This window comes from Coturnix japonica, chromosome 2 (genome assembly GCF_001577835.2).
Source record: "Coturnix japonica isolate 7356 chromosome 2, Coturnix japonica 2.1, whole genome shotgun sequence".
NCBI classification, from domain to species: Eukaryota; Metazoa; Chordata; class Aves; order Galliformes; family Phasianidae; genus Coturnix; species Coturnix japonica.
This window is the reverse complement of record NC_029517.1, coordinates 26,444,495-26,470,845: the sequence shown is the minus strand read 5'-3', so window position 1 is coordinate 26,470,845 and position 26,351 is coordinate 26,444,495. Positions and strand designations below refer to the sequence as shown.

General features: G+C 37.2%; 1 protein-coding gene across 1 annotated transcript in view; it reads right to left on the bottom strand.

The window, feature by feature from the left end:
- Positions 1-13,135: 13,135 nt before the first annotated feature.
- The window catches only part of AHR (aryl hydrocarbon receptor), a 57,127-nt gene continuing 43,911 nt past the window's right edge, over positions 13,136-26,351 (bottom strand). The window contains 6 exon segments of the mRNA NM_001323184.1: positions 13,136-13,698; positions 17,158-18,424; positions 19,232-19,373; positions 20,149-20,258; positions 21,751-21,953; positions 22,969-23,099. Coding sequence (NP_001310113.1) covers positions 13,543-13,698; positions 17,158-18,424; positions 19,232-19,373; positions 20,149-20,258; positions 21,751-21,953; positions 22,969-23,099 — 2,009 coding nt within the window. The 3' untranslated portion in view covers positions 13,136-13,542.

Here is a 26,351-nt window from a genome sequence, read left to right as displayed (position 1 = left end):
AGATCATCAGAGGGCTGGAGCTGAGCCTATGAAGAAAGGCTGAAGGAGCTGAACTTGTTCAATCTGCAGATTGAGAGGGCTCCGAGTAGTGTCACATTTCAGTACATTTCCTGGAGCCTCTCTGAACATATTTTTATTCTATATAGAGTAAAATGCTCTCTTGGATAGACAGCCTGCGTGATTTAATCACTTACAACAACTTCTGAGTCCCTGGTGATCCTTTCCACACAGTCCTCTGAGACTGAGTCACTGATCAACCAGCATGTAAAAGGGTGCAGAACTGTTCACAGAATTTTTGGCCTGATCAGGAAGTTTGTCTTTGGCCCATTACCTCAGCTGAAAACAGAGACTTTTCAGAATGATAAATAGGAGATAAGAGAGGAGCAGTTATGGCAAGAGTTCTACTAGATGAGTAGATGCTTCGTCTATGAAAAACAACCAGCACTGTTCCAGCAAGCTGATGCTACCCAGATACACACAGAGCGTATGCATCAGGGATCACAGTCAGGTTTTAAACAGTCCACTTCAGGAATATGTCTTCAGAAATTGTCTAATTCTCTCACCAGACCAGAGAAACAAAGGAAGAAGAATTAACATAGAAAACTGAGTTGGGTGCCAAGCAGTATCAGCAGAGCTGAGCTGCTCTTATCTAGGTGTGCCCAAGGCAGCCTGGAACAATTGCTGCAGCTCCCATCCAGTGCCATGGGAGCAGTTTTCTGCTCAGCGCTCTCTTTACCCATCACAGAGAGGGGAACAAACTCTCAAGAGAGAACTTTTGGTGACAGGACACTTACAGCAGTATACAACCCAGTTAACTTTGTTAGGTAATCAGAATGGTTTTATGTTGAAGGCTGAGCACCAGAGGTAAGAACTGATCTATTACATGGTGACATTCATTGATACAATTAACTTGGGCAGACTAACACTTAAAAAAGTTTAATCACTGCAAGTTCAGTGTTAATCACATATGAGAAAAAAGGGGCTATGATCTGACGGTTAGCTAGAAAAATATTATATTATTAAAATCAGTTTTCCCTCCTAATTTCCAGGTCTGTGAGATGGAAGGTAATTCAATCTGTTGGCCTGTTTACATGCAAAACATGAAGATCATGACAGAATGTAAAAGGGATGTACATGCTTACTATATTTTCTGCTCCTAAGTGTCCCTCAGAAATGGGAGGATGCCACAAGATAGCAGTGATTCATGTGCCTGTCTTAGGCTTAGACATCTGCTTGTTCTGGCCTACCAGCTGCTGTTTCAAAATGCTGTGAAATGCTTATGTAGATGCCTTGGATGGCCCAAAGCATCTAAAATGTCACTGCAGTTAGGTACCTGAATATCTCCTAGAGTGTCATGCATTGAACTGGGCAGGGAGATAAAATTATTCATTTCAGAATTTCAGGGTTTATTTGTGTAACCACTAACTATATATATCCTGAGTAATGAAATGGCTGATCTCCATCTCATGCTTTAGTCACGATCTTAGTATTCCATAACATACAGAAGAAAGCTACATCTAGCATTACATGCAGTAACAGATCTTTCCCTTTGCAACCCTGAATTATTTCAAATAGTCACACTCCATTCCTCAGAGTTAAGAGTCAAATGGATGATGACATTATCGCTGAGCAAGAAGGAATAGATGCATACCAGCAAGGCCGTGCTAGTAGATTGCTAAAACAGCAGAGGTTTCAATTTCTTAGTGAAGGGCTGGGATTATGTTCTGCAAAACCATACAGATGTTGAGAAGATGCTGAGTGGCTGAGGAAAAAAATAAATAAATAAATAAAAGGAAAACCACAAAAGCTGTTTTCTCCATCTGTAGAAAAGATAAGCCTCCAAAGGTGTTTGGAAAACAACGTGAGTAATTCTTTCTATTGCATCAGCCATACCAGGTGGTAAATAACCAGTTTGGAAAAATACCTAATGGACTAAGAGGTGGGAGGCCTGAAATGAAACTCTATTTTGCTCTGTTTTGGTTCCACCGTATTATTTTCTATCTTCTTTGCTTTGGTGCCATAAAGGTTGTAGCCTCAGTCAGAAAAATATATCAATATAAATAAATAAAACTGTTTTCCAATCTCATTCCATAATCACGCTTAAAACAGGCATAGGAGCTTTTCTCTGTTTTACACGAACAATTGTCATCTCCATATTCAAAGCAATGACCATCACTGCTGGAACAGGAGCAAAATAGGAGACCCGAAAAGGAGTCAGAGCCAGCAACTGCCAGGACCCTTTTAGGTGCCTGTGGAGAGTGCAGTTATTTTTACAAATATGGTCTGCATTTTTCTACATGGATAGTCACGAGCGATCTCTTTCCTGAGGCACACTGTTCCTAAGTAAGGTAGGCCGCTTCTAAATCCACCTGTCACCTTCAGACAAGTTAATTTTCTTACTTTGCAAGCTGAACTAAATCCACCGTGACTGGGCCTCCAGGTGAGCAGGAGCAGTCAGGGTAAGGACACCAGCAGGAATGCAGAGGAAGACAGAGAACCAGTGGGTAAATGTACACTATGTTTTTTGTCTTTTTTTTTTTTTTTTTTTTTTTTTCCTTTTTCCCATAAACAAAAAGGATTCCACAAACAGCGCCAGAAATATTTTGAAGCAGCAAATAAAAGCTTTACATGGAATTTCTGTAAGGGATCTGAGAGAAATTTATGCTGCAGTTTGTCAAGTTCAGTGAGATAAAGCAATGTCAGGAGAAAGGAAGATGTATGCTCAGCTGCTCTGAGAGCACGCTGATGATAGCAGTGAACACCCACTGCAGGCCTAGATATGACACACGCAGGCTGTCAGCTGGGGAGTAAACACTTCCCCCTTCCAGAATCTCTGGATTCATTTTGAAACAATTTGGTGAGTTGCTTCCAAAGGTTTTGTATGACCTTCAAAAGTACTTGAAACCAAAAAGAGAAAGCAATTTGGCAGGCAACAAGGAGCTGTTTGAAACACATACACAGGCAAGCATCCCCTCCTGGGTTGTACACAAACCCTTTTCCCATAGAATGAAAGGCCTCAGTCATGGACTAAGCACAGTCATGAATTAAAGATGGGAGAAATCCATTAAGTCACATAGGCTGTTCCCAGAGTAAAACCAGCTCAGCTGAGCTCTGAGTGCCCAACGCGTTCGCACCTCCCACTGACACCCAAGGGGCCATCACTGGATTTCATAGCATTCCCCAAACATCACTTAATATTTTGGTCTATCTTTCCTTCACAGTTTTATCTAAAAACTCCCTGCTGCATCTCCTTCTGTCAGAACAGTTCTCCTTTTTTAACTTCATCATCTAAGAAATGCAGGCTGTCACCTCTTTTAGCGATCACTGAGCTAAGTTTCTCTGAGTATGCTTTTATCGCAAAGTATGAAGAAAACAAAGAATTCTCAGACATGGAGAGTGAGACACTGGAGAGAACATTTGACATAAGTTAGCAAACCAATGCAAATCTGGCATGCATAAGAAATTTCCTTATATAAAGAAGAAGCAAGAGTTTTTCCCATGTATGTATGTATCTAATATGGTGAACAAATGATTCAAGTAACGTTTCTTCATCCAGCACTGATGTAATGGACTATATTCAGTTTTGGGGTGGTGGAAGGAAATCCTTGATAAAGTTAAAATGTCTCAGAAGCACAATGATAAAAAAGGAAAGGACTGAGGACTTTTTTTGGAGGAAGATGCTTTCATACAGAGAGACAATAACGTAAGGAGATGAATTAGGAAGAAGTGAAGAGCGAGAAAAGAGATGCTGAATGGAGGGAAAACATTTTTCATGCAGAACTTGTATCAGTTCTCTCTGGCCTCTCTCATCATTGGAGAGGGTTTACCAGAGCAGCTGTAATCAGTCTGATGAGGCTCTTGCACACCAGTGAGGAATCCTGCTCTGTCAGTGAGGGAGAGGAGAGAGATGATGTAAGAGGCCTTTGTATCATTCTGTGATTTTCCTGCAGTATTTATGTTTACAGCTACAGTTGGTTAAAGTCAGTCAGGTGATGTACTTCCACACATGGCTGTAATGTGAAATAGCAGCTTTTAAGTTTCAGGACTGATAAGGACAGATTCAACAGCCTTATCACAAGCCATAGAAAGACACAGGTCCTAACTTGTTTTATGCGGCTCACCAGGAAACACTCCAGCAGAAGGATGACAAGAATACATGCTCAGGGTAATGAGCACAATGTAGTTGCAGTTCACAGTGCTTGACTATTTTTAGCTTCCAGTGTGCCTAAAAAGCAGGCTTTGAGACGTTAAGAATCAGTAAAATCAGAACAGGATGCAATTCATCCTGCAAGGCCAAAAATGCTGGCCTTAAGATCTCTTTAATGTGATCTTAATGGCACTGTACTGACATTCATCAGATATGAATGATTTTATTTAGGCGGACTAACTAACAACCAAAAAAAAAAACCAAAAAAAACAACCTTAAAAGCCTTAAAAGCCACAGAGCCTGCACTGTGGTTACAAATGAGCACGATCCTGGGAACAGATAAGTGGCTGATTCGCTCCCAAATGTTCAGGATCTCAAAATACATTCACAGAGGGTGAGAGTTTTTTAATCTAAAGCCAAGAGTTACTATTTTTCCTATTCATGCTACTAGGTAAAATCTGCCTGGACGTTTTACAGCGTGTCATAAATTAAAGAACACCAAAGGGACCTTTTCTCTGTATTATAACAATCCACACCAAAACCACAGTCTGATTTTATATTGTAAATAAAACAACATATCTGGTTTCTAATTCCAGTAAGCTGAGCAGCTAGCTGTTAATACAACTCTGAAAAAGGACTTCATGCATGATTTCAGAAGCTGAGTGTAGGTAATTGTATCTGAAATTATACTACTAAAAATACAGTATGGTAAAGGAAAGGTCAAATACTGGCTCTTGAGGGATGGAAGGGGGCCCTTCATCATTTGTTGCATGCTATTTTTAGAGTAGTGTTTCTCAAATTTTGGGTTACAACTTGGAAGGTATAAAAGGCTTCAAAGAGGCGATGGGTGGAAGCAGTTTGTAGAAGCTCCACTCCTCTAAGGGAACATGAGTGGGCTGCAAGACTTGTCAGGGTGTTTGCCTTAGCCAGGAAACTGCTGCCTACCTCTCAGCGCTGGCATTGTCTTCATTCCTCCTGGGCAGAAGAATTAACTGCACAAAGACTGAAGTTGAGAAAGACTGCTCTAGGGGAAGGTCTGACTCAGAAGCAGCTGGAGCGCTCAGCTATCACAGCCCTGAGTCTGGCACCAGGGTGAGGCCTCTGCACCCACCACAAAGGGGGCAGAGGGGAAGAGTGGTGGCTCAGGAGAGTTGTCCCATGTTCCAGCTCTGCTGTAAGGCTGAGCCAATGCCTAAAACAAGCAACCCACTAAAGTGAACATAGAAACTCCCTGCATACCGCAAAGTAGGAAAAGCTGTTGAAGCTAACATGCAAATTTGTACATTAGATGCCTTTGTTTTTGTCGATGCCTGCTCTGAGCTGCAGTAGTGATGGTCACTCAACAAAGTGCTGAAGTACAGTGGTATTAAAGCATGGCAAAACTGGAAATAGTAGGAACACAAACCCAGCAGCTGTGCAAACTGGTCACGTCCCCCAGGGGGCTTAATGAACTGAAGGCTGCAAAGTGGACAAGAGCTGACCCAACAGTTGCTTCACTGGAGGAAAACAGACTCTAAAATAGATTGGTATTTGCTTTAGGCATTTGGTGTTATAAATCATCCTGTTTACCCAACTCACTGGAATCTTCTCCCTTCACCCCCACCCCCTTTAAAAAAGAAAATACAAAACTGTTAACTGATCCGTGTTTGCAAGGAGACAAGGCAGCTCATTTTGAGCATCAACACGTATAGATCAGTTATCCCAATTTCCTGGCTGTGAGCTCAACTGAAGTTCTTGTTGTAATGCTCTGCATTGTGAGTACAGCTTGCAACCAGCCCAGCCCTGGCAGGAGGAGCCATACCATGGCTACAAGGCTGTTGTGTAAAAGGGAGTCACCGCTTTCCCATGACTGTCTCAGACAAGCCCGGTCTAAGAGCCTGCAGCCAGCTCAGGGTTCCGTGGCAAGGTGCACGTCACGATAGGGATCTTTCTGCAGTTCCTGTTAAGGGGTAAAGAACTTCAACAGCACTTCTGGGCCCTGCCTGCCCTTATTCTTCCACCTTGTAAGCAGCATTTTGGGAGGAGACCGATCACCTTTTTCCCTGAGAAACAAGCAATTGCTCTGCCTGTGAAGCAGCTCCCATTGTGCAGGCCCCAAAAGGAAACCAAACTACTAGGCCATAGAGGCACTGCATGCCAATGCCACCTGAAGAACTGTTACAATCATTCCTGCAAAAGCCTCTTAACTAAGGAGCATCAGAGGCTACAAACTGCACTTGCAGCAACTAAATGATGGGTTTAAGTTGTTCTGTTAGCATCTTTTAGAGCAGCTTCTAGGCAATGTTTACATGACATCCAAAAGTAAGCAAACAGGCGTGACCATTACTACACAAATATCCCACTTCTAAAAATAAATAAAAGCACTGAAAAATGTTCCTGGGGCGCATCCACTCGGATCTGGGTCTTTTGCCACATGTTTCAATTTGGTCCACATTTTATTACTAGAGAACAACCGACATGCTGACTTCAAAGCACTTTGAACTTCCACAAGTTTTGAAGTCACAGCTGAATCTGAAAGTCTGCATCTTTCCCGTCTTTAGCAGAAAAACACTTTAAATGCTGTTTTTGGATGTTTCCAAAACACAGAGGGAATGGAACCATCTTGATGAACGTGACTTCACTCAGTTACATTTGAGTGGAAAAGTTTGACTTTAGAAGTACATTAATGAGGTTTATTCACATTCCTTTAACTGATTATTTCCATATTTCCCCTTAACAATAATATTCTTGGCCTTAAGTTGCTGCCATTGTTATTTTACCTGGCAAGATTAAAATTACAGTGCTAAGTTAGCAACATTTTTTCTTTGCCTCAGAATTTTCTTCTGTTTATTTTCTTAAGAACTACTGAGGCTTTGAAAGTAGACTTGAGCCATAAAGCTACATGCATACATGTTTATGTGCAGATTTTAAGTTCAGATCTGAATCTTGGGGCAGAAACTTCTTTACAATTGCATGACGTGGCACAGGCTCTTGTTAGCTTTCAAAGGCTTGATTAGATGCCAGTGTTATTAAAATATTCTTTGGCACATGCTCATGTGCCTTCTATGTTCATCCCTTGGTGTGTGTGCATGTTACACAGCAACAGACCTGCCACCCACCATGGATGCATCAATGCTGCACCATTTTTTCCAGTAATTCTATGGACTTACTATTCTATGGACTTTACTTACTATGAAAGCAAAGGACAATCCTGGTTTTCATAATGATTCGTGACAATGGGAAACTGTGACTAGCTGTATTTGAAGACCTACAGGTAAGTCACCCTCTTCTCTACAGTTCCATTTCTAGTCTGGAACAGCAACCAACACCTTCTGCGGGGGGGGGGGGGGGGGTTGGGGGGGGGGGGGGGGAATACATATATTGATTATAATAATGTTAGTGAGAACTCGGAAAATACATGCTTTAAAACCATATACACAAGCAAGGAGAGTTGAAGAGAATAATCTCTTAATCTCTCTGCTAAGACCATCTCTAACATGTTTCCTTCAGCAGCAGAGACCTTCCATCTATTGTAGATGCATAAGCATGAAAGTCAGGTTCTTCTTATTTTTTTTTAATTATTATTTTACTTTTAAATCTCAATTGAGAAGCGACGAAACATCTCCCCTCCAGAAAACAAGAAAGATGATGCTGGTAAAGAGCAAGTAAGTACCCTAATTGCTGGTCCACAAACTGCCCTGGATATTCAGCACCTTCTGCTAAAGAACCCAGCTGTCCTTAGTGGATACCCTATCTACTAGACTTATGGATCCATCTCTTGACCCCTCTTAGTTATTTGTGAACTATTTGTTTAAAAGTGGAAGATTTTTTATTTTAAACAAGGGAGTTTGTTTCATTTCAGGATATTTTATGAACCGCTTTAGAGATCTTGATTTCATTCATATTGCCAAATGAGGCAGAGGAGGGAGCTGATTTGTGTCTTTTGCTTGTCAATGAGTTCATTTTGACAGAAGACTTTCTTTCTGGCTTCTTTTAGATACATTAGTTCAGTATGTTCTGAAACCACTTATTGGTGGGCCCCACAGAGATGCAGGAAACACCTGGTGTGCAACCTCTCAAGGGCTTGATAGCCAAGCAGTTCAGTGTTGCCAGGATCTGAATAGCTACAGAAGAATTGAGGTAGTTGGCAGCTGAGCAGAGACTTTGAAGATTTAAATTTTGCTATTACAAAAAATGTGGATCTTTCCACATGATTCAGAAATTAGAAATGGATATAAATACCCTCAGATATATTTCAAGTACATTACAGATGAGGTCATCCTCTTGCTTTCTGCTTTTCCCTATTTAACCTTCACCGACCAGTGTCAAGAAAGAAATTCAATAGTTTCTTCTAATTTAGCTCTTACTTTTAATAGCAAGGGACAAGCATCTCTGGCTCAGACCACCTACCACAGAACACATGCCCACTTTACCAGGTGAAGAGGGAACCCTTCACCCCCATAACTAGTAAGTGGTAGAAAAGGAGGATATTTTTCTTCTTCTCATTTGTCTTTCCATAAATACAGAAGGAGTTGTAATATTTAATATTTTATGCAGTACAAAACACTTCAATTGCTTCTAATATCTGTTCTTATGCTTCCTTTCCTGTTCTTATGAGAATATTTATCTCATGATTTTGTTTGCATGTATCTTAGACATCGAGACAGTCATGAGCACAAACAACCTTAATATTGCTGCACAAAATCTGGTTTAGCTTGCAGTTTCTGAATACTGCTTGCACTTCTGTTTGCAGCCAAGCTGGATTTGAGAGAAAATACGACTCTCTAGGCTTCTGCATAAGTTATAACCACCACAGTGACTGTATTGTTGAGGAACATGACTTTCTCAGATACTGGCTACTTTAGAATGTTGTATATTGTTCAGTGTCAGCCAGATGTTGATTAGAAAGTTATAATAGGAGAATGCTCTTCATGATCTCATAGGCTGATTTCTTTGATTCCACACTGTAGGTTGAATCTTTGAATATTTTGCACTTAAATGTTGATGCCTCGCTATCTAACATGAGAATCAACTTTATGAGATAAGGGGATTTATAAAATACAAGTTCACCACTGAAGCAATGCACCAGTACTTGTTTGAGAGTAACAATAAGTACTTTTTTTCCTTGAGACCTGGCTAAGATTCCATGGTAAACAGCCAAAGAGAATAGTTTTCAAAGGAGCAAATGAAATAGCAGGGAAAAAGTAGACAGTGTGTCATGCTGAAAATTATTAAATGTTCAGATAGAGTGGATTCTACAACAGGTAGAATTTAATAATTAGAATTCAACTCCAGCTTATATCCTGGATGAATAAAGCTGTTTTGATTTAGCATCATTTATGAAGCAATAGCCTACATAGAAGGACCTAAGTAGGAAGAGAATCTGTCCATTTAATCAACCAGCAGAATAAAAATATTAAAAAATTGAAATTGAGCTTTTATCATAGATGGCAATTTAATCCAGTAAGCCAGCTGAGAGACCTTCCACAGGTGCATAAAATATCTACGAATGAAGTAGTTCATAGTTTAAATGTGTGAGCAGGAAATGCAGTTCCTCACTAGGAAAAAGCATTTCATCTCCATAAGAACTACTTGGGAAAGCCTTTCTCCTATAGAGCCTCAAATAAGGTAATGACTTCCACCAACAAACCACCTCAGCTTATGATAAAGCGAAATATTGACGGTTCTGAACCACCGTTATCTTTCATAGTGAATCAGAAATAGAATTGCATAATGAAAAGAAAGTGGCTAAGTACAGAAAATATCTTCCTCATTCAAAGAGAAGTGGACAGCAAGGTTTTACATTTCTGGGAACAGGCTGACCATGTGGCTTGAAGATTTTTCTTTAACAAATAAAACAGACTATGAAAAGGATGGTTTGTGTGGTTCACATTATTGATTGATTATTCCCAGATGTTACTTAATAGACTTGCAGAGCCTTCTTAAATAATATTTTAGCTTGGGTTTTTTTTGTTTTTTGTTTTTTTTTTTTTAGTGCTGTGAAAGAAGAGTAAATGAGACAGCTTATGTGCATTGTTCACAGATAAGATGTGTGTCTTAATACCTTATAAGATAATAGCATATTTGCAGCCACTTAATGTCTTGTCCGTTAGGTCACCAAACTAAAGAATTTTAAGTTTGGTAACTGCAGAGGGAATTACAGTGAAATATCTGCTTTAGAGTTGTAATTCATTTTAAAAGATTATCACACAAAGTCAACATACCATACCTTAAAGAGCAATATCAGTAATTAGAAATCAAGTGAATTGTTCTCATAACTTAGAAATCCGTACTTATTACATAAACAATGAATTGGTCACCAACCGATCTCAAAACAGAAAATGCTTACCTTATTTCTTTGCGACATCGATGCAGAGGTCTAACCCTGCCAGAACTGCAAATTTGCTGTTCACTAAGCAACGAATATAGAAGCCTTTCAACTGCTAATTGTGGCTTACTATTTACAATGTTTATTAATAAACCCATTTTCATGCAAGTATAAAAGGAAAATACTAATTCCATGGGCTAATACACACTTGTTCATTACTCTAAAATATGTACATTGTATTTGCATCTAATATTCAGAAGTGCAAAGTCCACAGTGACATAAATAACAATAGTTTCATTAACTATTAGATGACAAGTTTCCAAAAATATTAGTAACTGCATCATAATGTATCTTTTCATATACTGCTGAAATCAAACATTTTTCAGTAAAAGAACATACATTTCCGCTACATTCAAGTGATTATTTTATTACCACATATTATGCCTTACAAACGTTATTGAAGATCAGCAACAGCACTACAAAATCATACCTTAATGCAAAAGATGTATTGCATGGTATGTGCAGGCGTAGCAGATGAAAGATAAGACCTGGAAAGAAAAATGAGCTAGGAAAACTTGTACAAAAATGGATAGTAATACTGTCTAACACTGTAATATCTTACTCATAACAGACCTGAAGGACTAAGATCCAATTTAGAAACACCTGTGCACTGTAGGTACAGTTTGGTGCAGATCAAGAGTGCACTAATGCAGACAATGTTGCACACATAAGATAATGCACAAAATAAGCTGATATTCATACAAACAACTAATTTGTTTACAGTAAGTAGGGCAGCACAATTGTAGCACTGCATCCTTGGCACTTAGTGATAGGACAACATGTATTTGGTTAAACTAATGTAATAAAGAGGATATATACTGGTTTGTAAGATGTAAAACATATCATCCCTTTAAACCTTCTTGTCTTACAGCATTTTCTTCTAATTTTCAAGTTCAAATTAAAACATGATACACTAACTAGATATGGAAGACATTTTATATATTGGTTTAAAGCAAGATCTTGCATAAAAAAATGACAGGGTGACCAAGTAACTCAAATTATGTTAATCTAATCTGTTAGTGATATCTTGTGCTGAAAACAAAGTCTGAAACATTGCTGCTTGTTTGTTTTTTAAAGAGCAACCTTGTATTATAACCCACAATCTTATTATGGGCTTTTCCTGAATAATAACCGACTCTTTAATGTCCCTTTCATATATAGTAATTTCACTTAAAAGAACTGAAGTGAGTCATCTGAGAAGCTGTAACTAAATTAAGTTTGGCCTAGCATGTAATATCCCAGAATGGAAGATATGCTCTCCCATACAGAAAGTATGTTTCATCAAAGAAAGCATTCCAATTCAAATTGATTGTCTTTGTATTAAACGTTAACAACCATCTGGAGGGAGCCTATTTACTTTTGCCTGCTTTAAGCTGGCTACATTGCCACTTTATATTCTATATAACAAATGCAATAAAATTATTCTTAAGATGTAATGATGTAACATTTAAAATTAACTGGTTTAAAATATTTTACAAAGACATTTTATTATATATGAACTATACAACACGCAAGAGTATGAAATATTTTGAACATATACACACTTCTGTATTTTCATGTAGACTATTATTTTTCACCAAACATTGGTGTCTAAAAATTCTCTCGGGAAAAAAACAAAAACCAAAAACCAAAATGATGCTTTTTTGGTGTTTTTTTTGTTTGTTTGTTTGTTTTAAACCTCCTGAAAACCAATTAAAAGCAGAATTTCTCTAATGACTTTTTGTTTCCTTTCCCAGTTTTTGCACGAAGCTCTTAAAGTGGATCCAACATACATTAAAAGAATAGCCTCTCAGTCCGTTGCAGTGCAAGTTGCTAGGAATAAAACTTAAACCCAAACTGACCCCTTCCCCACTATGAACATTGAAACCTGCAGCCGAAGTGTCAATACCACTTGTTATCTAGACTCCTTTCCCCCTTATTTAAAATGCAAATCTTTTCAATATCCATTTTAATGAAAGTATTTGCATAGAGCAGCCTTGTATTATTTCTAAAGAACATTATGAGTGTTTTAACACAAGATAAGGCACATGTTTTTCAACATTAATGATCTAAAACTAATCCTGAGGAACTGCTCTTCCCCCTCAGCAAAATCTGCTTTTTTAACATACCCTGTATTACCTGAAGAAAGCAGAAAAGCAGTAGAGAACAAACCAAAATTCTTTTGATGAACTAAATTCAGAACATTAATAGCTCCTGATCATAGCGTAACAAATCCATAGATAAAGAATTAAGTCATACTCTAAATAAATTGTCTTTGGGGGGGACAAAAGGATACAACCAGTAGCACTGTAGATGTTAGATAAAGGTTCACAGAATATGGATGACATCTATAGTGAGTTTTGCTAAGATAAGCTCTTGTCAGAAACAAGGTAGCTAAACTGTGAGGCACTTAAGGTTGACAAAAAGGAGGAATGCAAGGGATCTGTTTCATAGAAAACCTGAAGTTGCATATCATATCCTTGTATTAAGCCTTCTATTAAAGTGCTAGAAATGGAGACTTAAAACAAAAGGATTTACTTATAAAATAAGTGATTAAAGAGCTTAGTATGCATTAAATTAAGTGCTTTCGATTCTCATGAATTCAGAGCTTTTAATTTTTTTATATTTTATTTTTTATTTTATTTTACATGAAGTCTGGAAATAATCTAAGTGTGATATTATCTTCCTTGTGCCAATGATGCTATTTGTAAAGTGCCCAATTATTTTTCTAAATAACAAAACCATTTGCCTTATGTTGTATAGCATGACATAATCTTTAGTACATATGTAATCCATACCACAATGACATAGTCAGTCTGATGGAAAACAGCACGTGCATACTTTTAAGTCAAGAGTTTTAATTCCACCTGCCATCCTAAAAAGATAGGGTCTTGGATTACATATCCACCAATACATAGTGCAATCAACCTCAGTTTTTCAAAATCTAATTTAGCTGTTGAAGTCCGATGCTGAAAGACAGACTTATCAAGCTTTTCCTCAGAGCAGCCTGATAACCAGACAAAATCACAGATGGAGCTCTAGATCTGAATTACATAAATCCACTAGATGCCAAATCTGGGAAGGATCTGGGCTCCGTTTGATGATGAACAGGTTGAAGATGTGTGGCAGTCTGTGAATTACTTATCACATCTAACTGAGATGGATATGCTTCATTTACATTTCCTCCATTGAAACCATTTTGGAACTGGTGGGGAAAAAAAAAAAAAAGATAGAAGATAAATGGTTAGTATGGAAAACTGATGCATTTATTTTTTTAGAATCTGCCTGAATGAACAGAATGGATAAGCCCATCTTGAAATACAATCAATGGCTTTAAAACTTTGCATTAAAGTAGGGGCTTAATCATCAGTGAAGCCTATCCTTGCTGAAGTCATGGAGTCTTGCTCCAGCTGAAGGAAAGAAATATTATCATTTTCTAAAACATAACATAATTTCTGTTTGTAGAAAGCAAAGTCTGAGTATTTCTAAATTCCAAATGCAGCTGTTACATTTAAAAGCAACCTATTTCATGGCTTCATGTCTGCAGTGGGAACTAGATTTACAGTTCTTCCAGGAATGCATATTCAGTCCTATTTGTTCACTGAAATGTACTGCATTCAACCCACAGGCTGAGCTATCACAGGGTGGGCTTTCTAACAAATGGTCTTCATACTGACAACACCAAATAAGAGCAATGAATGGTTTTCATCAGACTTGACATAATTGTTCATAGGATTATTTTAACCATCTGATGTAATGCTTCCTGTCATGCTATGGAAAAATAAATAAATAAATAAAAAAAATTAACAAAATACTCCATTCGATCATGCAAAGAAAATAAACCAAAATATTTTAAACATTTCCATCATCTCTTTGGGAGTATTCATTCATTCACTCAAAGTTTTCCTTAAAACATACAGTATACATTCACTCATTCGTCTATCAAAATAGGCTGGTTTTGTGGTAAGTTCTTTTCTTCCTGCTGGGCAAACATGGAAATTTGATAAAACATAGAGTTGTTTTTTTAAATTCTTAATGACCAGACTACAGTGACGTGAATTACACTTTAAATCCAAGATGCCGTGCTCACAAAGAAAGATAGGATAACATAAGCTAGGATAACTTCTGGAATCAGAAGATTACTCCAACGCTAACAGGAGAAGCACAATCATTAAAATAAAATTTCTAACTCTGCATGTTACCATATTTTCTCCTTTTTAGTAAAGGAACGCTGACCTTAAACAAGACATCAGTTTAAAGACCTTTCTGCCCACTAAAAGATTTCAAGTGATTGAGACTACATGGATTATTTCCCTAATGCAAATGCATGAGTTCAAAGAAAAAGTTACTTTTGGTACCACGGGTTAATTACAAGTTAGGCAGAAGGTGAAGGCAGATGATCAAAACAGACTTTCTAATCCCACTGTCTTTTTGTGTAGAAACCAGAGGGAGTTAGGAGGCTGACAAAAGGACAGCAACCTACACTGGTGCATCTGAAGGCCACCCACTGTCCAGCCTGCAGGTGACACCAGCAGGGCAGACAGCCCCCCAGTACGCCCAGCCCTGCTCTGGCTGTGCTGCTGCAGCTCACATAGTGACACCTGCTATCTGCTTACTCATCTACTTTACTGCATTTACCAGTAGCCAGTAAAGTCAAACCTAATTTACTTTATTATCATCTGTAGTGATATATTCTCCCTACTAACAATATATAAAAAGATATTATTTGTAATCATGGTTTTGGTACAGATGATGCTTCACGACACTACAACTTCGAGAGCAGCAGCTATACTTCTAACTTACTAGTTCCTATGAGTTTGCTTAAAGTTCTACTATCTCCTCTGATATTCCTGTAATGCAAGCATATATAAACATTGGGTTATCTTTCCCTGCACCCAACAATACTTCTAGGCAAAATAAAACCAAAGTTCCTTTGTATTAAAACATTGCTCAACAACATGCAGAGTCTTGCCATGTGCTCAGCTCATAAGAAATGTTAACTGGTAGATAAGTCTAAAGGTCAAAGCTAAGTACAGTATGATACAAAAGGATACACAAGATGGTAGGGATTTTTTGTTTTGTTTTTCTTTTGTTGTTTTTGTGGGTTTGGTTCTTTTGGTGGTTTTTTGTTTTGTTTTGGTTTTATTTGACCAGTATGTATCAGTATGGGTTGCAGAAGACCATGCTATTTGTTTTAGGACAGGAAGCTTCTTGCCCACCACCACCACTCCATCTGTAATTAAATTGTGGACCTGTTAAGACTCTGAGATAACTGTCAGCTGGCTACGATCACTCTAATAGAAACAGCATAGGGAGAATAGTAATTTCTTAGTCAAGAAGTGTGTGACTCTTTTAAGCTATCTGGACAAATGTTCAGCAGTTTTCTTCAGAGGTAAACAGGAGATGACATGCAGAAAGGTACCGTCAATTTTTCATTAGGCATTTGCTTATGCAATGATATCCAGATCCATAAAGCATGCGTACATTATAACACAATGAGCAGAATTAGCCACTGAACATTCTAAGACTAAATTTTCACTAAAGTAGCCTTTGTTCATGTTTTTACGACAACCAAGTTAAAAGCAACATTATTATAGCAGTACAGAATTACAGCAAATACAAAGTAATAGGCATTAATTTAATGTATTTACACTGTCTTAGTCAGATTTACTGTCTTTGTCATTATCCAAACTTGGAATAGTTTAGGTACTGGCTGATCAAAACCTATGAGTTATATCAGCATAGCTCTTAGGAAAAGAATCTTTTTTTTTTTGAAGGGTGAACTTAGATGATCCTGGAAATGCTTTGCATCCCTGTTATCAAGCACTATCTTGGATTAATAACAGCGGCCACAGCTCTGCAACAAACACTCAAGTGATGTGCAAGCCTGTGCCTGCAGCTTCTCAAAGTACTCTCATGACATTTCAGCCCTTAGACATTTTCTGAACTGTTTTAGCTAAATTTATGTAATTCTGTAATTATATTTTTTCCCCGAGTTAAACAGTTTTAAGAACTGTATGTTTTGTACTTGTATTATGCATACCAAAAAACTGGGTACGTTCTACTTGCATTCCTCACTGAAGGCTTGCGTAGGTTAAACACCAATTAATATTTTAATTCAGTAAATGCTTATACACATGGAGGAGCATTTACAGGAGGATCACTAGTTTACCACATAAACTCATTGGAGTAAAGAAGAAGAAAAAAAAAAAAAAGAACTGTGCCTCTGTACTCAAGCACTGTTAACAGAAATAAAGGGTATAAATTAAAAGACCTCAACAATGGCTATGCAAAAAATCCCGAACTGCCTTAACAACTGTACCCTAAAAATGTACACAAATAAATTCCAAGGTTTTGACCAACCTGCTTCTCCTTTGCTCCCTCTGTGAAAATGACCATTCAGACCAGTTCACTAGTATGAAAGAGAGCTACCAGGATGCAGATATGTATATATAAAAACTTGATCAAATGCAACTCAGTTCAGACTCATGAAAAAATAAAAGGACATTCACTCAATGATAACCCACCAGCTTCAAACTCAGCGACTCAATTATAACAAACCCTGCATCCTCAATTATAACAAACCCTGCATCCCAGCAGCCATCCCAAAGAACTAAAAATGTGATTCAGAACACAAGCAACGTGACAATACTGTTTACCTTACCTTGTTTAGCAATGTTTGCTGATTTGCCATCATGGGATCATATTGCATTTGATCCATGCAGTTTGGCTGTGCTTCTTGTGTGCACTGGTACATAGAAACGGCACCTGCATAACATGTTTGGGGGGTCAGCATAACCGACTCCGAGTTTATCCCACAGTCGAGATTGTCAGGGACCTGCTGCAAACAACTGAGGAAATCCTCCAAGTTGGAAGAAGCAGAATAGGCTGATCTGTCAAGACCTGCTACAGGGAAATCCATTTGGGAAAAGTTAGAAAGCTGTGGCATCATTGTTGTGGGTTGCTTGTAAGGAACAAATTCTTGCCTACATGCATAAGGTGAAGTGTTTACTTCTGATTTGTAAGGAAACTCAGCAGCAGCAGATTGCATGCCAGGGAACGTGTATTGCTGGGGCTGCTGCTGTGAGCAAAGAGGCATGCTGGTGCCAGAGCTCCAATTTGTGAACATCCCATTGACTTGCATATGTTTCATTTTCTGACAGAGCTGTTGCTGTTGCTGTTGTTGCTGCTGCTCCATGAGCTGTTTCTGTTGCTGATGAATTTGATGCTGATCTAATTCTTGCTGTACCAAGCAACCGGCATTCTGGACCAGGGGCTGCTGCTGGTTAGAGCCCGAATATAAGAAGTCTGACTTATTTAAAGAATCCTGCACATAAGTCAGGATTTCATCAGTTATGTCGATGTCCCCAATATCATCCATACCAGATAATTCAGTTTTAAAAAACTCCTCATCCTGCTGAATACACTTCAGATCTTCAAAGTCAATACCCAGACTTTTCATGATGCTGTACAAATCATTTGTTTTGTTATCTTGAAAGAGCGCGGCACTGTCTTCAGGAAGTGGCACACTACTGTCCTGAGAACACTCCATTAGTTCCTGCTTGAGAATACTGTGACTTCCAGTAGGCAGGAGACTATCTGTCCAGTCACTGCTAACAACACCGCCCAGTTCACCCCTGTTGTCTGTAAAGAAGTTCCGCTCAAAGGAAAGTTTGTGTGATGCTGGAGGACAGAGATACACAGACTCATCTTGCCTTAACATGGCACCTAGAAGGGAGTTTGGATCCACAGAATCCCCGTGTAACGTAGTTTTGCCTCCTTTTCCTGTGGTGGTTTTACTCCTTGGCTGAGAGGCATCTGATAAGCTGGACATGGGGAAGGTTACCTCATATAACACAGCCTCACCAGTAGCAAACATGAAGGGCAACTTCATGTTACGCTTCCGCAGATGTTCTGCTCCTTCTTCATCTCTGAAAATACATCATATATCTATCATAATACTGCAGCACTCAACAGTTACAGTAAACTTTTTGTCCCTTGGAATTAATATAAAAAAATAAACAAATTATTCTATTGGGAGACATTTTTCAAATTCCTAGCTATTCCAGCTCAACTTGACTCAGTGAGCCAAAAGGGAGATTATGAAATAAGGAGCTTATGACTGTAATATGACCTTTACATATTACATTTGTAATTAAATCTAGATAGCATACACCATTTTCTGTGCATTAGTAGCTGAAATGAACGCAAGTAGCCTTTTTCCATGTGCTGTGTTTTTCCTGACATGGCAAGTAAATGAATACTTCAACAACAAAGCATTAATTTTCATCATTTTACAAACTCTTCCAGAAAAATTATTTTACCTATAATCCTAAATTCTTTACTATACTGCATTCAATTCATCAACCAAAAGTTCTTCATATATATTTTTTGCGGTTTCCTCCATGTAACTACTGCTGAGTTTTTTGATCTTTACTAATGGGAATTCTGAATTAAAAGTACCTTAGATGGAATAACTTGGTACTTGTACTACTCTTGCTATTTATATGAAATAAAAACATCAAAGATTTCCTACATAAACAAGAACTAAGCCTTACAAGTGCTGAAATACCAAAATTCCTTCCAGTGTTTGTTAGGAAATAAGGAGGATTTCTTTTCAGAGTTCCAGGTTTAAAGGACACTTACTTAAAAGTGAAGACCTACTTTCTGAATGTGAACAAGATCAATGAAAAACGTTCAGTTTCTGGAGAACACTGCTTTATACAATGATGACTCACGTAAGAGGTCTTTGCGTGGCAATGATGTAATCCGGTCTTCCATTTTTATAGACAAGACGTGCATTTGCCTGTACCCAGGCCCACCGATTTTCTTTGGTTAGAAGCCTGAAGACAGTCATTCCACTCTCACCTGTCTTCATCACTAGAGTTAAAGAGTAAACATACTGTTTACTGTCAAGTGAAGTAAAATAGGAAAATCGGGCTTGTCACAAAAGTAATCCCACTCTGCAGAGCAAAGCACAATTTCAAATCCTCAGTCACCCATTTCTGTAAAGCACTAGTAATGTACTTCTAGTGCAACAGGACAATCAATCACTTTGTCTGTTTTAAATTACTGGTAAAATAAAAGCAACAAAAGCCAAAATTACAAGTAGTTGTAAGATATCCACAACATACAGGCAACAACATCCTGAATACAAGGGGACTAAAGAAACAAAACAGCTTTCTAGGAGAAAAAGCAACAAAATCTCCTGAAGACATTTTTTATACCTTCCAAAGACAAATACCTAACAACAAAATAAAGAAGTCCGCCAAATAGTTATTTATCAATTTATAAGACACTAGTACACTAATTCAGAAATTAATTCATCACAAAGATCATACATCTATCGAAATAAAATGTATTATTTCCTAACAGGAAAGAAATCTTTGAAATACTCCCTTCACCCAAACGAACTTGCTAAATAGCAGAAATCAGGGTGAGCAGAAAAGGAAAAAAGCAAAATGTGACAGAAACTGAAATTTACAACCAAAAAAGGCTCTAGATAGGGATATTAAATATATCTTTTCATTGAGTAGAACTTCTTACAAAGCGCAAAATATCACGTAAAATGATGACAGAAGTCAATAGTACTTCATTGCATTTTTTACTGTGAATACTTGATTTTTCATAGCCTTTCTTAATGAATGGAGCTTACTTCGGACATGATTTTCAGCACAATAAAGCATATCAGCTGCATGAACGAACTGGTATCCTGTTCCTCTCATACACAGCTCTGCTTCAGTGTATCCCAAGACAATCTTTCCTCTGAAAGGTAACAACAAAAGATTGCAACATTGCTGATGAACCATCTCATTGAACAAATGCCAGGCAAGATAATTATGGCTAGAACATTTTAGACGTAAATGTTACCTACATTTCACTGCAATATCAGTTGTATGCAGAAACATGAGTGTTCTAATAAAAAATGCAGTTAACAAATCATAAAACTTTTACCAGTTGGCTTCAGTGACTAGAAACAGGTTTGCAAAATTGTTAGATCATTAAAAAAAGATGTATCTTACAGTTCAGCTAGACTCCTAAATCCCAAACTTTTGAACAAATGACTGTACTGCTCACCATATACTTTTACAACAGCCAGCTCCCATTTGTTTCAATGAAATACACTTTTTACTAGGTCTCATCTCACAGCATTTACCTATTTTTACTTCTTGCACAGAGTATTAAGCAGGGGCCTACATTTAATTATGCAAAACTGTTTGTAGAGTTTATTATTTGTAGTTTTCCAAAATTATTGAAAAGTAAAGTGCATCTCTGAACTACACACTTTTGTTACTGAATAGTTTGGGGCCATGGACTTGTATTTAAGCTTTCCAAGATGCATGTCACAGAAGTACAGGCAATAGCTGTCTGGACTGAAAATGAATAAAATGCAATACTTTACTGCAGATCAGGGAGATGGAGAACTTTAAAATTGTGAGCGTGCAATGAGATGCAAAGAAAGATGTAGAAAAAAATGAAATAATAAAGAGTAGGAAATGGGATGTGTGGTGATCCAAAGGTAGAAAGGAATGCAAAAAATAAGAAAAGGAACGATAACTGAAGTATAAAACATGACAAAAATTGAAGGCTTCAAATGATGTATAATGAAAATAAAAAGAGAGAAAAATAAAAGGTTAACACTTTGTTAGCAAGTCTCATTTAGAGAACGCATATATTGATTTATCAGTGCAAATAATATTGAATAATTCAGCTCTAAGTTATCCCCTAAGTATGAGACATACAAAATATCCCACCAGAAATGACTCTGAAAATTCTTAATTATCAGTCAAAAATAGAAGGAGGAAATATGGAAAGACTTTTACATAAGGAAACAGCTTAGAGGGCTTTGTGCTATGCTGATACACAGTTACCTTGTGATAATCCAGCAATGAAATAGCTTTACCAGTTTTCAAAAAGGAAAAAAAGTAGTGTTTGGAACCAGGTTAAAGTCATGGTACAAAAAATGGACTTAATTTGTAGTGAGCAACATCTCAACTGCATTTCACATCTATCTGAATATCCAGAGCAAAAAAGAAACACTTGTTCTATCATTTCTAAAACCAGACTTCAACCAGATGAACCATTCCAGAATGCACAACAAGTAAACTTTACTTCTCTATGTACTATCAGAGCTGAAAAGAAAAACCATAGGATTCTAACTCAGTATTGACTGAAATATTAACTAGCTTTACACTTTAAACCCATACTTGAAACTCATCAGCAAACAGGGGAATGCTACGCTGAATAATTTACTTACTTTGCATCACAGCCAGTAGGTGTGAAATCCAGTTTGTGTTTTGTTCTGAAGATGAAGTTCTTAGTCCGTATCTCAAGGATGGAAGGTGGTTGTAGAGGAGTAGCTACTGCAAACAATGCCAGCTGAGGGGACAATGCAGCACCATCCTTCCCTTTCTTGTTTTGACCATGGAGAAACTTTAATCGTCCTTGAAAATTCATAGCCTTAGAATTATGAAAAGGAAATTGTTAGAGGTTGGAGATATTTAAGATGCAGATATCTCTGTTACTAAGTAAAATATCTACTTAGGTGGTTTTGAGACTCATTAGATTAAAGATTTGTAGCACAGCATAGACTGAAGTTACATAGTAAATACGGAGTACTGTTGTTATTTCTCTTAACATACTACTTAAAGATATATGAATTAATATACTTACTGGAAAAAGAACTAGCAAAAAGGATGTTTGGTGAAATATATACATAGGAAAGCAAATGTCCTTTGGGAATTTTAAATTTCTAATGAATATGGTAAGATAGATATGTGCAACGAATGTAACTTTTCTTTTATCTCAGTCATTAGCATATTATATGCAATTATGTACAAATGCAAAAATCTTATATAAACAATTTTATTTGTACAAAGTCACTATGATCCTAAACTCATACTAAATATTTATTTTAAAATCCACAGTATTGAAAACAAAGCTTATGCAGAAAAAAGAAAGAGCAAGTGCAGTAAAGGAAAACTGTAGTTCTGTTGATTACTGTAACTCTATAATTTCTTTCAGTTCAAGATACTCAACTGAAATAATCTTTGTGGTGGTTTGTAATCCACAAACTATACGGTCTTCCACAAAAAAATTACTCATACTTTAGATAAAAAACTAAGCCATATTGTACCAAAAGATGAGGAGCTACAAGATATGGTTTAGCAGTTTGTTGAAGCAATGGTAATGGAAGGATGGTTGGACTAGATGATCTTGTAGGTCCTTTCCAACATGCCATTCTACGATTATATGATTCTAAGCCATGAGAAATGAGAAAATTTGTCCTTAATTGCAACATTTTAAATGGGAACCCAGAAATACAGTCTTTATTTGTTATTTAGTGCCACTAACTGAAATATACTAGGTCAAACCCTCACATATCAACAGTAACTAAAATAAGGTTGATATACATGTTGTAGGCACAATGTAGATTCTAGCACATGTGGAAGCTTTTACATAACTCCAAACTCACCAGAAACCCAGATGAGTTATCCAGGAGACATCGTAATCTGCAGATGAAATTCCTTTCCATAAAGGAAGAATTCTCTGGAGGAAGTTGGTCTGGGTTATAATAGTTTGCTGGCTGTGAAAAGCCATTATCTCCTACAGGAAAGGATTATTTATAAGGATTATTTTTAGAAGAACACCTAGTGAAGGCTATCTATAACAAATCATCTTCCGCCTCATAAACAAAGCTTTAGGTCATGACCTGAGCAAGAACAATGTAAACTGGAAACATCCTCAGAACTTGTATCAATTACAGCACTAGGTTATGTATCAGTTCTAACTGGACTACACTTTAAAGGTTACAGTATTTTAAAACTGCATACAATTTAAAATTAAAAACCCAGAAAACAAACAAAACCCCACATTATTTTAATTGGCAACCTAGATCCTGAATCAGATGCAGAGAGCAGATCTGCCAGAGAATATAGACCCATTGCTATAATGGTAGATCTTCCACAGTGAAGCAGGCATTCAGTAGCAGTAACTCTTAAGAACTGATTATTCAAAAGCTCAGTAGAGCTTTTCAAAAGTTGTGAAGCCATTGCTCTCCAGACACTCAGATGAAAGCTGTTGGGAGTAATAAATGAAGAGGCAACTTTAGAAAATTACTACAATAAATCAATCAGAGCACCTTTTTTACTAGATGCCAAAAAATAAAATAATATAAAATTAGTAGTATTTCACAACTAAACAGTGAAAATATTTCTTCTGGGTGGTGCCAATCAACAAAACATCATAGTGACTGTTCCAAAGCTCCAGAATCTGGAATTCTTCTGCTTAAAATAGTAGTAGTAATAATAATAATAATAATAAAGACACAATTACGTGATTAACCACTAAGATTAACAACCTGATAAGTCTTCTGCCACTTTAGGGTAAGCATGTGCTCCCAAGTGGCATTTAGGAAACAGACTTAAACATTTGGAATATAAAGTAGAAACAGAAGGTAGATCAATAAACTACTGATAGAATACATATGTTCTGCATGAAGCCACATAGAGACACCAGAGCAAGTCCACTCAAAGCAAATTTAGCAAAGCAACCTTGTTAACAATACATATTAAAATTAAAAAAAGTTTTTAAAAAAGCTCATTCTTGAGTAATTCATAAACATTTAAAATTTAAGAAAAAAAAGAAAAAAACACACAGTGTTAAGCATTGCTTTAAGAATGCTATATCTCTGTGATCTTTAAATTAGCCCACAGGCTCTGAGAGAACTGTTTACCATGCATGTAGAAACACCACTACTGCGGAAAGATCCTGAATTGACCTTCTAGACTTTGAGAGAATCAGAGATTGTACGCCACTTGCTCACCCACCAAACTATGCTCTCTGAAACACAATTCTGTCTTTTGGGCAGCTGGAAAAGCTTACAGACAGGCTACGTTTTTGGTACAATGACAGATCCCTCACGACTAACTGCCCGTTCAGTTTAATCTCTTGTTAACTCAAGGGACTGAATTGGAGACACATGACACTGTTGACATGCTCAAGCAAGAGGCCTTGCAAACTAAAGGATGTATAGAACTAACAGGAATGCCGAGTCACCCAGCTCACCAGACAACAGCACTAGGAGACTCCATTTTTTTCTTAGAATAATTACTGTGAAAGCTCAATTTTTAATGAACAGACATCAAGTTATAGAGGAAAAAAAAAGAGTCTTGTTGATGATAGAGGATAAAACATATGAAGAGGAAGCTGTGGAATTACAGCCATCAATAGAATGGTATGTTGGCCAAAGTCATTATTATGAGCTGAGCTGATCCTACAGATAAGGACATTCAGATTTCAGATTCAGGTTTGTTGCCACCTAAATTTGATATTGGGAAAACAAAACAAAAAAACCACCAAATTCCTCTGTCACATGGGCAGCTCTCAGCAGGTAAAGCAAACTCACTTCCTTATACCCTACTGCTGCAGATATTTTTTATGTTTCATTTTTTCTTTTTTAATTGCTTAATTGCAAGTGAGAATTTTCAACACTTTTTTTTTTTATCTGAGGAATTGTTTCTCCAAGAGGTGCTGAAATGAGTCAGATGCGCTCCAAAGAAGCAAGGATAATGAAAAAGGGACAAGAAACAGTCTATAAATTTCAGCTCATTTTTCAAAAATACCAACTCTGACCCCCTTGAGAATCTCTGTAAACACATTAGTTAAGTTTTTCTCTCAATAGTTAATGCACTGCACTTATCAGCACTGATATTTCAAGTATCAGCATGAAGTAATCCCCAAAAATATCTTTTCTTCCAAGTATTCTTAATATTTGTCTCCCTTTGTTATTGTCATAATTTTACTCCTGCAGGATGAACTACAACTGAGAAAAGAGCCAGCTAGTAAGGCAGAAAGACTACAGCCCCTTTGAGAAAGCTGATGCCCTGAAGCAGATATATTTAGGACTGAAAAAAAATCTGAATCTTGCAAGCTTCTCTGATCAAGGGCTGGAAAGAGTGTCTGGGAAGCCCAGAAACAGATGAGGAAACCCGTGGTCTAGCAGCATACCAGAGCACTGAGAAGCGACCAGTCTAGGCTAACTGGAGCATAATTAGTTCCCAGACAGGAATCCATGATTAAGCCTGAGCCCAATTATAACATATCTATAAATATCTACATAATGTTTGCTGGATGCATTTAAAAGGAAGCAGATTAAAATTTACAAAAATGGGTGGATCCTTATGATCACTGCATTTATCCTTTGTTATGAATCTAAATTCAGTCTAAAAATCCTCAACATCCAAACACTTTGCACTATTTGAGGCATGAAAATAATTCAGCAGCTTTTAATAAGCTAGTAACACAAGGTACAAAACATACTATTGTTTGTAATCCTGCTCAGCATTTGCAATACTTCTATTGCTCAGTAAAATCTGATGCCAATTCAGCCTGGTATCACAGTATTCAAACGCCACCTTTTCACACTGAGGTAAATAGAATACCACCACATAAAAACATAACTTCTGATTGGCAGCAGCTGTTTCCCACACTAAACTGCAATATTAATTAATTGCACAGAATGGTTTCCATTGGATTTAGTGTACTGATAATATAAGCATTGTCCACCAAACAAGAAACTAAAATATGCTGCACTGTGTGCCAAACAAACAACATCAGCTGGGGATTTTTTGGTGTTTTTTTTGTTTTTTTTTTTTTGTTATTGTTGTTTTTGTTTGTTTGTTTTTAAGATTTCTCTGTCATATTGTGTCCTTTCTCAACTATAAAGCAGCAAATGGGTAATCATTAACCGTTCTTAAAGCAATTTGAAACTCTTGATTTATTAAAACAACAAATTTTTTTCTGGATAAAAAAAACTATAATCAAATAGTAACATATATATTTAAACAACTGTTGTGC